The sequence below is a fragment of the Sceloporus occidentalis genome, unplaced genomic scaffold, assembly GCF_023333645.1.
Source record: "Sceloporus occidentalis isolate IW3139 unplaced genomic scaffold, rSceOcc1.0.p SCAF_6, whole genome shotgun sequence".
Lineage (NCBI taxonomy): Eukaryota > Metazoa > Chordata > Lepidosauria > Squamata > Phrynosomatidae > Sceloporus > Sceloporus occidentalis.
In genome coordinates this window covers 124,973,425-124,985,942 of record NW_028316986.1, presented here as the reverse complement: position 1 = coordinate 124,985,942, position 12,518 = coordinate 124,973,425, and the positions used below count along the sequence as shown (strand labels likewise).

Sequence of the window (12,518 nt, the reverse complement as noted above, 5' to 3'; positions counted from 1 at the left end):
TGGCACCAACCTATGACTTCTTATAGCTATCACTGAAGGTGACACTAAACTACCCATCCAGAACAGAACACTATTTCAAATATTTCCGCCTGTAAACACTTTGCTGAAGAAGGAAAATGGTTTCTCCTTCACTAAACTTTTTTTTAATACTAGTGGTCTTCAGTGGAATGGCAACCCATAGCACCATTTTCCAAACTACTTTGTGAAATAGATTCCCAGAATAGTCCCTCAGTGAACAAATCCAGCTACTTCATTTTTTATTGTAACTGGGTGTATTTGTGTTCTGTGTATGACATTCTTTTCTTTCAGAAAGAAGAATTTGTTACCAGGTTTACCTTCAACTAGAAAGCTGATTCAACCTATACATTAGGAGGAACTTTCTGACAGTAAGAACGGTTTGGCAGTGACATACGCTGCCTCAGAGAGTGATGGAGTTTTCTTCTTTGAAGGTTTTTAAGCAGAGGCTGGATGGTCATCTGTTGGGATTGCTTTGATTGTGTATTCCTGCATGGCAGAATGGGGTTGCACTGGATGGCCCTTGGGGTCTTTGCCAACTCTATGATTCTTTATAGGGTGGGGGTGGGAGAAAGAAAATGGGAAAGTGGCTGGGGGGGGGGGGAACAGTGTCAAATATTTTTCTTGTCAACTTCCTTCTGCTAGATTCCACCAAAGCTTCCTTCAGTGAAAATGATCATAACAGCCATAATTCTGTTAGACAAACACAGTCACAATGTCAGGCAATCAATCATATTTACACAAATTCTCATTCTTAAAACATGCTTTCAAAAATAAAAGCAAGTCGATTCAAGAACTCCAAGAATGGCAGAAGATGCAAAATCTATTTGATGATTTCCCTGGATCTTGGCTTTGACTTGAGGTAGACATGTGTGGAACCTTGACATATATATATATATATTCAGAATACACTGTATTCAGTGGAGTCTCTAATATAATACCTGCCATCAAGATTTTATCCCAGTTCCACCCAGCCATGCAGCCTGAATTGCACTGATAATCTGCCAAGTCCAAAAAGTACAAAGTATAATATAACATTGATTGTTTGAGGCAGATTTGGTGCATTCCTCAGTGATAGGACTATTTCAAGCGATCTCAGTTTTCAGTCAAATCTTACTTGGGTAGGAATAAAAGCTCTGTTAGCTCAAAAATCCTTCCTTCTCCAAAAGCCACATCACCTGGGGTATGTAAACAGATGTTTCTGTATGGCCACTTTCTTTCTCAGAAACATCACAATGAAATTAATAGTGTGGTCACTTCCATTACATTTCTGACACAGCACTAACTTTGGTGGCTCAGGAGTGCTGACTAAAATAATTTCTTGTTCAGGAAGAAAACAGTGCATGTGATTTTGGGAAAAATGGAGAAGGTAGAGCAATTGCTTGACAACGTTAATCTAAATGTCATCTCAATTTTAGAAGACGCTGGATACGGGCTGTTTTGAAAAGTGAGACTTTAAGCCAACAGAGAAGGAAGAAGAGGAGGCAGGTACATTCAGTCAGTAAGGCATGCATGTATTAGTAGAAGTGGCAGCTTCAGCAGACAGGATTAGTATTGCAAACTAACAATTAATACAGACGGGGGCTTATTTCCACGGTAGCAGTAAAACCTGCACAACATACCCCCTTTAGCCACTGCCCTCTCAGCCCTTCCCCCCACCAAGGGAGGCAGAGCTACTGGCTGAAGATTTCTTCAGTTCTATTTTCATAGACTGAGTCTCGGCCCGCGACTCGAATTTGGTCTGATTTCCTGTTCCTTGGGCTGCTATTACTGGCTTCCCGGCTTTCATACCTTTAGACACAGGGATTCGGGTGGGTGTAGGTCTCAGGGATGACCCATCCTGTCCTGTCTGCAAGAAAGGAGAAAAGGGAAAAGGAAAAAACAACAACATAAGTTTGATTTTATTATGTACTGTGAAATTTACCCAGACTTGCCCTTGTTAACCTTGATTTGTGATTTGAATGAAACAAAAGCTTCATTCATAGTACCTTTGTTGCTGTTGTTGTGTGCTGTTAAGTAATTTCTAATGGTGACCGTAAAGTGACCCTTTTCTAACATTTTCTTTGCAAGATTTTTTCAGAGGAGATTTGTCTCCTAAGGCTGAGGGAGTATGACTTGTCCACAGTCACCCAGTGGGTTCCCACAGCTGAGCAGGGATTTGAATCCTGGCCTCCCAAAGTCTTAGTCCATCACTCAAATCACTATGCTTTCTCTGTATCATCTACATTTCTATATCATACTTGGGAGATTATCACATGGGGGTTATCCCATCCTTGTCCTGTTCTGACCTTCCTGCGCAATTGCCAGAATGACTTTCAGACAACGTCATGCAGATCCCCTCATTAGCCCATCTGAGAAGTGTGAATGATGTTTGAGATGTTAACCTTGCTAGAAATATAAAATCTGATAAAAGTTTGTTTGTTCATTCATTATTTATTCATTTATTTTATTCATTTATATGCTATATGGGGCCCAAGGTGGTTCATAAGTGTGCATTCTACAGCAAGAAATACAGAAATTCAATGTGTCTGTTCAGAGGATATAGTCATCCCTCCATATTTGTGGATTTGACTTTTGTGCATTTGATTATTCACCAATTATTTGCTGCCGCTGCTGTTATTCCCTAATGCCATTTTTAATAGGGACTGCAAGACTCATGAGATTGTGAATGTGTGCCAAGGCTTATAAGTCCCTATTAAAAATGGTGTAGAATAGCAACAAAGGTGGCAACAAGCTCCACCAGCTGTCCACTTCTGTTATGCAAAGGAACCATGCCGGTTCAAAGGCATCCATGGTGGGCTGAATATGCAGATCATACTTTTTGTGCATGTGAAAGACGGCTGCTGGTGGTGGGGAGTTATTTATAGTTTTTCCATTTTCTGGAGGGCCCTGTGTCCCTAACTGCAGTGAATGAGGAGAGCTGACTGTACCCAAAATTGTTGGTGGACTGAGTCCAGAACTTTAAAGCTGTCTTTGTTACTGGCTGCTGCCACACGGCAGAACTAAAGCAGTTTGACACCTCTTTAACTGTTATGGCTCCATCCTGTGGAATACTGAGATTTGTCATTTGTCATGGCACTAGAGCTCTCCGACACAGAAGGCTAAATATCTTACAAAACTACAGATCCCAGAATTCCAAAGCATTGCACCATGGCAGTTAAAGTGGTGTCAAACTGCATCAGTTCTGCAGTGTAGATACAGCCATGGTCTTTTTAGATCAGTGGTGGGTAATTGATCGGGTCTAGGGGGACACCATTGCCTTTCAGGGGACATTGGAGGTCCCAGCCTCCACCAGATGTCCCAATTTTCATTTTTACTTATATGAAATAATTTAAAAAGTTATTGCCATGTTTTTAACACCTTCCTGGGCCTCTGAATCTGCACAATCTAACAGACAGGCAGACACTTTTAAATTACAGCAGAGATTTGACATAGTTTGCTCCTCTGCCTACAAAATACTTGAGGGAATATACCTAATAAAGCAAAATAAAAAATAAATTGTAACTCCTATATCACAAAAAGAGGAAGAAACATTGGCATGAAAACAGTCAACCCAATAAACACTGAAATCAACATTATAAACTGAAAAGTTCCATGGGACTAAGGGTCATTACTGCCAGTCTGAAGTATAATCTAATCTCTTTAAACACGGAGTTAACTGAAATGCTGATGCAGAAAAGGACCTCTTTTGCATCCTCAACACCCTACTTGCCCTTGAGGAAGTGAGACATATAGCAGCAACTCTGAAAACAAGCACAAAGTACTGACAGGGTTATATGGACAGATGCAAATGTTTATATCAAGTTTCTTCATTATGTCTTGATCCCATGACATACTTTATGTTCCAGAAGAAAATTGGCCTTCTTTTATAGAATATTTCTATGCTTACATTAAAAAAGAGTGGTCCCACTACTTTCTTTCATGGTAGAAAGTAGCTACCAGTTTTAAAGTACAAAAAGGAAAAGGATATGATTGTATTATCAATTCTCTTTTTATGTTTTATTAAGAAACTTTTCTTAATTACAATGACATAGGCTGATCCCCCATTATTTGGGAACTCTTTGTTGATATGTAATTGTTTTTATGTGGGGGTTTTTCCCTTGAGATATGATGTGTTTCATGTGGATTATTTATTGTGTTTGTGTTGATTTATGTTTTATGTGTGTGATAACTCAATAAAGACATTTTTTTAAAAAAAGTAGTTACTAGTTTTAATCAGAACTGAAGCTTGTAGTTTTCACAAAGCCCTCCATAACTTTCCCCAAATAATTAGAATAACTAATAATTAGAATAACTAATCCTTCTCCCACCCTTGTCTTGACTGGGCAAAAGTGTTTCAGAGGCATTGCACTTAGCCTGTCATTGAAGTGGAATTGTATTAACACTAACTCCCATTAGTACAAAATGCCAGGACAATTCCACCTCAATGACGGAACAACGACAGGATAAGCACAACATCATCTGAAAGCCTTTCACACAATCACAGTGAACTGTGCTTTCTGGATGGGACAAATGTCCAGATAAGCATGATGTCATGTCATTGGAGCCCTGGTGGCGCAGTGGTTAAAAGCCTGTACTGCAGCCATTCACTCAAAACCACAAGGTTGCGAGTTCAAGACCAGCAAAAGGGCCCAAGCTCAACTCAGGCTTGCATCCTTCCGAGGTCGCTAAAATGAGTACCCAGACTGTTGGGGGCAAATTAGCTTACTTGCTAATTAGCTTACTTGCTGTTCACCGCTATGATCTTTGGAATAGCGGTATATAAATAAAACAAATTATTATTAATTAATTATGTGAACATCCTTCCCACAATCGTGCGGAAAGGATGGGACAAGGATAGAACATCCCCCATTTGATAATTTCCATTGCCATACTAAGCCTCCCTTCCCCTGAATTACTGTAAAGCCACTGAAATTGCCCCAGACAGCCATTCCATGCTTCACATCAAGCAGGCAGAATCAGAAAAGCCTGGCTATATTCCTATAGCGAAATGCAAAATGATGACATTAGTTCTAAGATCTGCTAAACTCCTTCAGGGGGCTCAGCGCTGATATCATAATTTCACATTTGGAATGAGGATGTAGCCAGATGCTTCTCAGATCTTGCCTTCTCACTGTGAAGCATCAAGTAGCCATGTGGGTCATCTTCTGGGGCTTTTTCAGTAAGTGAGGAGGGGGGATGTTTGGGTCCTGCAGGGGGAGGATACCCACCTCTGCTGTGCCTGAAAAGGGACATCTGCATATGTAACTGACACTTACGTATTTGTATGTCATAACAGAATTCTTGCCACTAAATGATATCAATTTATTAGACAGTTGGGATGGATTAAAAAATTCATTCAGTTCACATTTCATTTCCCCAAAAGCTTGTCAAAGCCACACTTCCTGAATCTGAATGCAATCTGGAATGTATTTAAACCTGGAAATCCATACCACCTGAAATTTGCAATGCAGCCCCCAAAAGCCTATATTTGAAATGCCATAGACCAAAAAAAGCATTTAAAAAACCCTGTGCCTTTTAGTTAATAGTATTGCTGGAATGCAACTTTTATCATCCCTAACCATAGTACCATGTTGACTGTGATGTGAACTGGAATCCAATCATAAGAGGGCCACAAGTACCATATCACTGATTTAGGCATATTTATAACTGCAAACAACAGTGTTTGATGTGCATCAAACATTGGTTTACAGTAATATATTTGAAGAAATCTTTAAAAGCTCCTGCTTCAATAAATCAGTTAGTTTTACAGCTACCACTAGATTCCTCCTCCCCATGTTTTGCCTTCAACTTACCTGTTGATTTATGGTAATCCTATGAATTTCATAGGGTTTTCTTAGGCAAGGAATACTCAGAGATAGTTTTGCCAGTTCCGCCCTCTAAAATATAGCCTACACTACCTCACATTCACTGGTGGTCCCCTATCAAGTACTAACCAGGGCTGATCCTGCTTGGCTTCCAAGATCAGATGGGATCTAGTGCCTTCAATTTTTTTTTTTTTTTACATTACCTGCTAAGGCTTTGTTTGAAAAATGCTTTTTCTTGGTGAGATGTTGATAATTCTGTGTTAGAAGAGATCCCTGCCTCCCACCCCCAAATTCCTACAGTTCCCAGGATTCCCAGGGGAAAGGGAATGACAGATAAATCAATCCAAGCTTTTGTTGCACAGATATCACTCTTAGCCTCTAAGGCTTAGAGCAAATCACTTTGACTTATTAGAATTGTAAACTGAGCCCCCTCCAATGAAATATTACTGATGGGTTTTTAACAATTTAGAAACATGTTAACACATTTTAAGAGCACCAAGCACAATAAAACATCCTACATCATTTAAATTCATTATCTATGGTTCACTGTAAGGCATGTGGCTGTGATTATGAAAACAACAAATAAGACTAGCAAATGGGCTGGCCAGTTGCTTTAGAGACCAAACACACATCTAACTCACATATATAGATCTATTACTCTGTTTTAATATACAAGCATGGTTTTGTAGCACACTTAAAAGGTCAGCCATCTGGTTACATCTTCTCCATTCCGAACTGGAAAAGTAATTATTAGGAAGTATGAAACCACCTCTACAAATTTTTCAATCATCACCATAGAAGAGGCACCGTGAATTAATACTGAAACATCAGCAGGGGAAAACATCTCAATGGTTCTAGGAGGCAATTTAATTCCAAAGGCAACAAAGTATCTTCTGGCACCTGGAAATGCTTTCATAAACCCAAGTCCACCTCATCAAATGCTTGAATGGTTATCCTCAATTAGCAGAGCAATGAATGCACAAACACACTCATGATTTTTGTGACTCGACTGGACCCTGCATAGCAATGTCACAGACCTATGTCTTGCACACTACCCTGCCTGCTACAATTCTCGACTGTGTAATAGCGCTGGGTGCATGCCAATTTATTATTTTTATTTTATAGAGCACCATAGGCTTTACACAGCACTTCACAAAGCAAAACAATAAAAAACCAGATAAAAGCCTGCCTACGGTGTACATTCGGGCCCTTAGGGGCCTTTTCATACTACACGGTTATAATATTATGATTCCACTTTAATGCCCATGACAACAGCCAATAGAATCCTGGGATTAGAAGTTTAGGGAGAAATGTAGAGTTCTCAGCCAGGGAGCTCTTCCGGTGCCCCTGACCAAACTACAAAACCCAGGATTCCACAGGATTCAGCAATGAAAATGGAATCGTATTGCTATAATAGTGTCATATGAAAGTACCCTAGGATAATATTTTAGGCAAAACAGGCTTTAGTATATACCACTAAGACATCCACTCATTTTCCTGGTGCCACAAATACTGCCTGTATCTATGTTCTTCTTTTCTAACAGCATGCATCTAAAATTGGATTTCTTTTTTCACAGCATGCAATGTAGTTCCAACTTGATACATCCTTAACCTCAGCACATACAACACTGATTTTCACAGGGTGGGCCCCAGACCTTCTCTTCTCCAGCCCTCCCTGCAGCATAGTAAAATACTGCATTTGTGTGTGTGTGTGTGTGTGTGTGTGTGTGTGTGTGTGTGTGAGAGAGAGAGAGAGAGAGAGAGAGAGAGAGGGTGTAATATGTCATGATGGTAAAATGTGTGATGACTAGGGTCGTCTCCCAGCATCTGGATTCTGAAATCTAAACCAACACTGTCACTAGGTCACAGAACCAGCCTGTTTAGGTAGTGGACCTGTTACATCAAAGGTTTCAATCCCACTCTTACTTCCTACTAGAGTGGAATAATTCAATAAATAGAATTTACCTATATTTTGACTCTTGATTCAGTAGGTCTGCTGGAGCTGGAGCTAACCAATAGAATTCTGGCCAGAATGCACTTGCTGCTCAGTGGCAAGAAAAGCACTCACAAGACAAGATGTAGCATTCCACCTCAGGGAACCAAGCTCATGGGGCAGTGAACTGCATACCCTACAACATTGCACAGATTAAAAACTGGCACATATGTGGCCACACAACATCATTGTGTGGTCAAGATGGCAAAAGTTTCCAATGAGAAAGAACACATAAGAAGCTGCAGCAGTTTGCTTTTGCCTGGACCTGATGGGAGGGAGAAGATTCCATCCCTCTCCTCTTCTCTGTCTTGCTGTGTTAACTGAGGTCAGACTATTTTTGCAGTCTGAATTCAGTCTGCAGCCATTAAAATAAGCGGAAGACAAAGGGTGGGACAAACAAAGGTGGGAGGAGGAGGGAGAAACTGGGACATTTGAAAAGCAGTTGAAAAAGTGGAATGACAGAGGAGTAATAGGGATTATCCCTTCCAAATGGGGATAGTCGCACAGTATGGAACTGCACTCTAGCACCCTACTACCATCTATTAGGAGAATGAATGCCGGTACCTCTTATTCCCTTTGAGGAACACCAGGGTTTGGTGCCAAGGCAGAATCCTCTTCAAGGCCAACCTGCTCTCTATTTCATTCAATCTGAAGGGACCCTCACAGAGAGATTGAGAGAGGACAATTGGGAAGGCAGTTGCAGAAGCAAGGGGAGAAAAAGCCATTTGTTTTCCTGCACATTATACTGCCACTTCTTCTTAGAAACCAGAGCTGATGGACACCAAAAAAGCTTCTCCAACCTAAATGCCTTAGCCAAGCAGGTTTTTCCCTCCATGGTCTGCCCTCCATACAAATTATTTCTCAAGCCCTGCTAGGGTAAACAATTGCACCATGGGGAGGGGGGGTGATGTTTAAAGAAAAATATCATTGAACACCTAACACCAATGTGAACCAGTGGGGTTTAGGAGCCCACAAATCATGACTGGTCTTATTAGCCAAAATTATTTCTACTAGCCAGCAAGAACGACTTTCCCTTTCCACCCGCCCAGTGGCATTCTGCAATGAATTATGACGGGCTAATAGTTCACTCAAAATTATTCCATATAATCCAGAGTGCTCTGCAAAAAAGTTACAGTTACACCAAAGGAGTGATGTCATTCCCTTTTAAATTAAAAAAAGAGTAAAGGTATCCCCTTTGACATGACTGTCAAGTCGTAACCGACTGTAGGGGGTAGTGCTAATCTCTGTTACTAAGGTGAAGAGCCAGCATTATCAAAGACAACTCTGTGATCATGTGGCCAACATAACTGCACAGAACGATATTACCTTTCCACCAAAGTGCTACTGATTTATCTACTTGTACGTTTGCATGCTTTCAAACTGCTAGGCTGGCAGAAGCTGGGACTAGTGACAGGAGCTCACTCTGTCACATGGCACTTGGGCATCGAACTGCCAACCTGCCAATATTGCAGTTGTCATTGTCAGCATCTTAACTACTAAGCCACCATGTCCCATTTTAAACCACAATTTATTTTAACTGCATTTTAATGTATTTTTAATGTATTTTAGTTGTAGTTTAATATATTTTAAACTATAATTGTAATATACAAAAAACCAATTGTTAGTTAGTTATGTGAGTATGAGTTACGTCCAAGCTGTAGAATATTGCTGAAACACAAGGAAATATCAGCAGGCCCCCCCAAAACACCTGATATTTTATGCTCTGGATACCCAATATGAAAAAGAACTGCAAGGAAGAGAGATCTGTTCTCCATGGGATGCAGTTATTCCACTTTGGGGTTTATCAGACAAGGGAAATTGGAAGTATAGTCCAATGGCAATCCGAACGCAATCATGGGGTTTAACGTTATTACATGATATACTACCACACGCAATTTCAGGCAATGAGCAGTCCAAACGCAATCATGGGATTTCACGTTATTGCGTGATAGACTACCACACACAATTTCGGGCAATGGCAAGCAATTTTCGGGCAACGGGAAGTCATTTTGAATGCAATTCAAATTCACGTAAATTCGCTGAACTACCAAATTCACGTGAATGCGTTCTGGCCCCACTTTCTTTTCATTCAAAATTAAGAGGAATTCCTCACATGTGATAAACTCCAATGAAGCCTCTATAGAGGTGAACGGATAGTACTCAATTTTATTTTTGAATTCAGTTTGCCATCACTCCAACCAGTCTAGTCAGGGACAAAGATGTGAAAGCCTGTGGAGGTGGTGGGGAGATGGAAAATTTGGTGGCAGGCAGAACCTTGCCCCCTTTTTTCCATGAAGACTTTTTTTGTTCAGAAAATTTGGGGAAAAAATGGCATATGGAGTATTATCTTTTTGAATGTGGAATACAATGTTTAAGACTAAGCATTAATATATTCATTCACCTCACATGTTATTTCTAAAAAAAAAACCAATAACAACTATGTAGCAGGTGGAATTTGATGTAAGGCAGAGTAGTGGTCTGCAGACCAGTGCCGGAGCCCTTGGCTGCCAGTCTATGGTGAGTTTCCAGGAATGAAAAAGTTGTAGTTAATGGACACAAATATAGTACTTCTGTGAGAAACATGGGGGAGGGGGGACTAATTCCCTTTGAAAAGCAGTGATATACAGTATCTGATCATTGTAATTCCTGGTCCTGGTTTCTTTTTCTCTGTTCTTTTTGTGGGAATAAGTGCTGTTGGACACTGTGGAGAACGAGATGAGAGAAAATAATTTTCTTTGTTTTACTAATTTTGGTTGTTTATTTTGTTCTCATTGTTTTTTGCTTGATTCTCATAAGCTGACAAAAGGAAAGTGGTTCCATACTGTTTGGGTACTTCCTTATAGTTAAGATGCTTTTATCGCTCATACTTAGATGGGAGACCACCAATGAATATCAAGTGCTGTAGACAAATATTTCAGAGGAAGGAACTGGCAAAACCACCTCTGAGTATTCCTTGCCTAAGACAACCCTTATTAAGAGAAATTCATTGTCAAGAGAAGTGAGCAGGAACTTGAAATCACATAAATACACAATAGTTACAACAGGTGACTATGTAAGATTGAAAAATGGTAGAGGGCAAGAACTCATGGATGCAAACAGGACATGCAAAAAACCTATTTGGATAGCAGTGCTGAATTACAGTGCTAGAACTTTTTTTTCTATTTCTCTCAAGAACAGTAGAGAGACTAAAGAACCTCACAGAGTTCAGGATAAATGGAGAAAAATATGCAAAGTGTTGCCATAGTTTTTGGGTGTCAGGAAGGGCTCCTGACTACTTGCTGCATCAAGAATTTTCATTGCTAGAGACAACATGTTTGATTTCTCCTACAAAATAAATAGGAATGTTGTCCTATATAGTCCAGCACTTGTTCCATTCAGATTTTCAGAAGTAACCAAAAGTAGCCATTTAGTTAAATTAACTACTTTTTTAAAAAGTAGCAGAAACAAATTAATTATTTTGGGGGTTTGGAACTATACCATTACCTAATTACTTTTTCAGCTCTGGCTTTCTTTACATGTGGTACATTGGTGGCAATATTTTCTGTTAGTTCAACTGTTAACGTGTGGATAAAAAGGCTTATTTCCAATCTGCCACAAATTGTTTCTGATTTAGAAACTGCAGTTTCCCTTCACAGACGCACAAAACACAGTTTTTAAAAAAATCTAATCAATGTGATATCAATAGCACACTTGCATTTAGAGTGAATTAAAGATGCTAGCTGTGTTTTCCTTTCCAATCAGCAGAAATGTCTCACTAAAGATAATTAATGTTAAAAAGATTGAAATGTGATTATGCAAGATCCAGCTAAAAAGGTTACTGCTTGTACTGACACCTAAGCAAGGAACCAAAGCATGTCATAAAATGCATTGCACTGCTGGATAGTTACGAAGAATTGAATACATTTAAGACCTGAGCATGGAAGGTGTCCTGCAATGGTGATATGCTAGCTTTTTCCAAAATGTCAAAAAAAACCAAAAACCTAGCTTTTTCAAAAATGTCAGTTTAGTTCTCATTGCTGGGTGAACTGTTATATTTGATTATACTGTTTTAAGACTCTCTTTAAAACCAGAGCAAAAAGAAGAGGAAAGGCAGAAGAGGTGGGGTGGGAATGTAGCAGTGTCTTTAAGACTAACTGGATTTTGTTTCTGCATGAGCATTCATGGATATAAATCCACTTCTTCAGATGCAGTACAGAGTGAAACAGAGTATATAAATGAACAGGTGGGACATATGGGCTAAGCAAAGGAGAGAGAATGGAGAATCTATGTCTGTGAAGTATGCTTGTTCAATATCACTGAATATTACTGATGTATCTTTCTCTATCCATCTATCTAGGGATACAAACATACCCAAATATAATGCTCTTACAACAAACAAGCTGTGGTAAAATTGTCTTAGGGCTGTCATCAAATGGTAATCAGATGTTTATAAAATATCTTACTTTATAAACAATTAAATTATTACAGTTGCCCCTCCGTTTTTATGGACTTGGAGTCCGCATCCCTCAGAAATATGTAAGGGGCAAATGGAGGGCAACACAATAGGGGGCACGCCTGAGGTGCGTGTGCAGAAGCACACACAGAAGCGCAGCACCATTGGAGTCAATAGGGACTGCTATATCAGCGATTTTTTGTTTTTGTGGGGGAGGGGTCTAGAGTGGATCCCCCACAAAAATGGAGGGGTGACTGTATTATTATTATTA

The 12,518-nt window shown here is 39.8% G+C and overlaps 1 protein-coding gene across 3 annotated transcripts in view; it reads right to left on the bottom strand.

Annotated features, from left to right (window-relative positions):
* FILIP1 (filamin A interacting protein 1) overlaps positions 1-12,518 on the bottom strand; it is a 130,821-nt gene that overhangs the window by 13,492 nt on the left and 104,811 nt on the right. For 2 of the 3 annotated variants that reach the window (XM_089530900.1, XM_089530899.1), the window contains exon 6: positions 1,638-1,864. In XM_089530900.1, the coding sequence (XP_089387026.1) occupies positions 1,658-1,864 (207 nt within the window). In that variant the 3' untranslated portion in view covers positions 1,638-1,657. The remainder of the gene's footprint in view (positions 1-1,637; positions 1,865-12,518) is intronic. The other variant, XM_089530901.1, reaches the window with a different exon arrangement.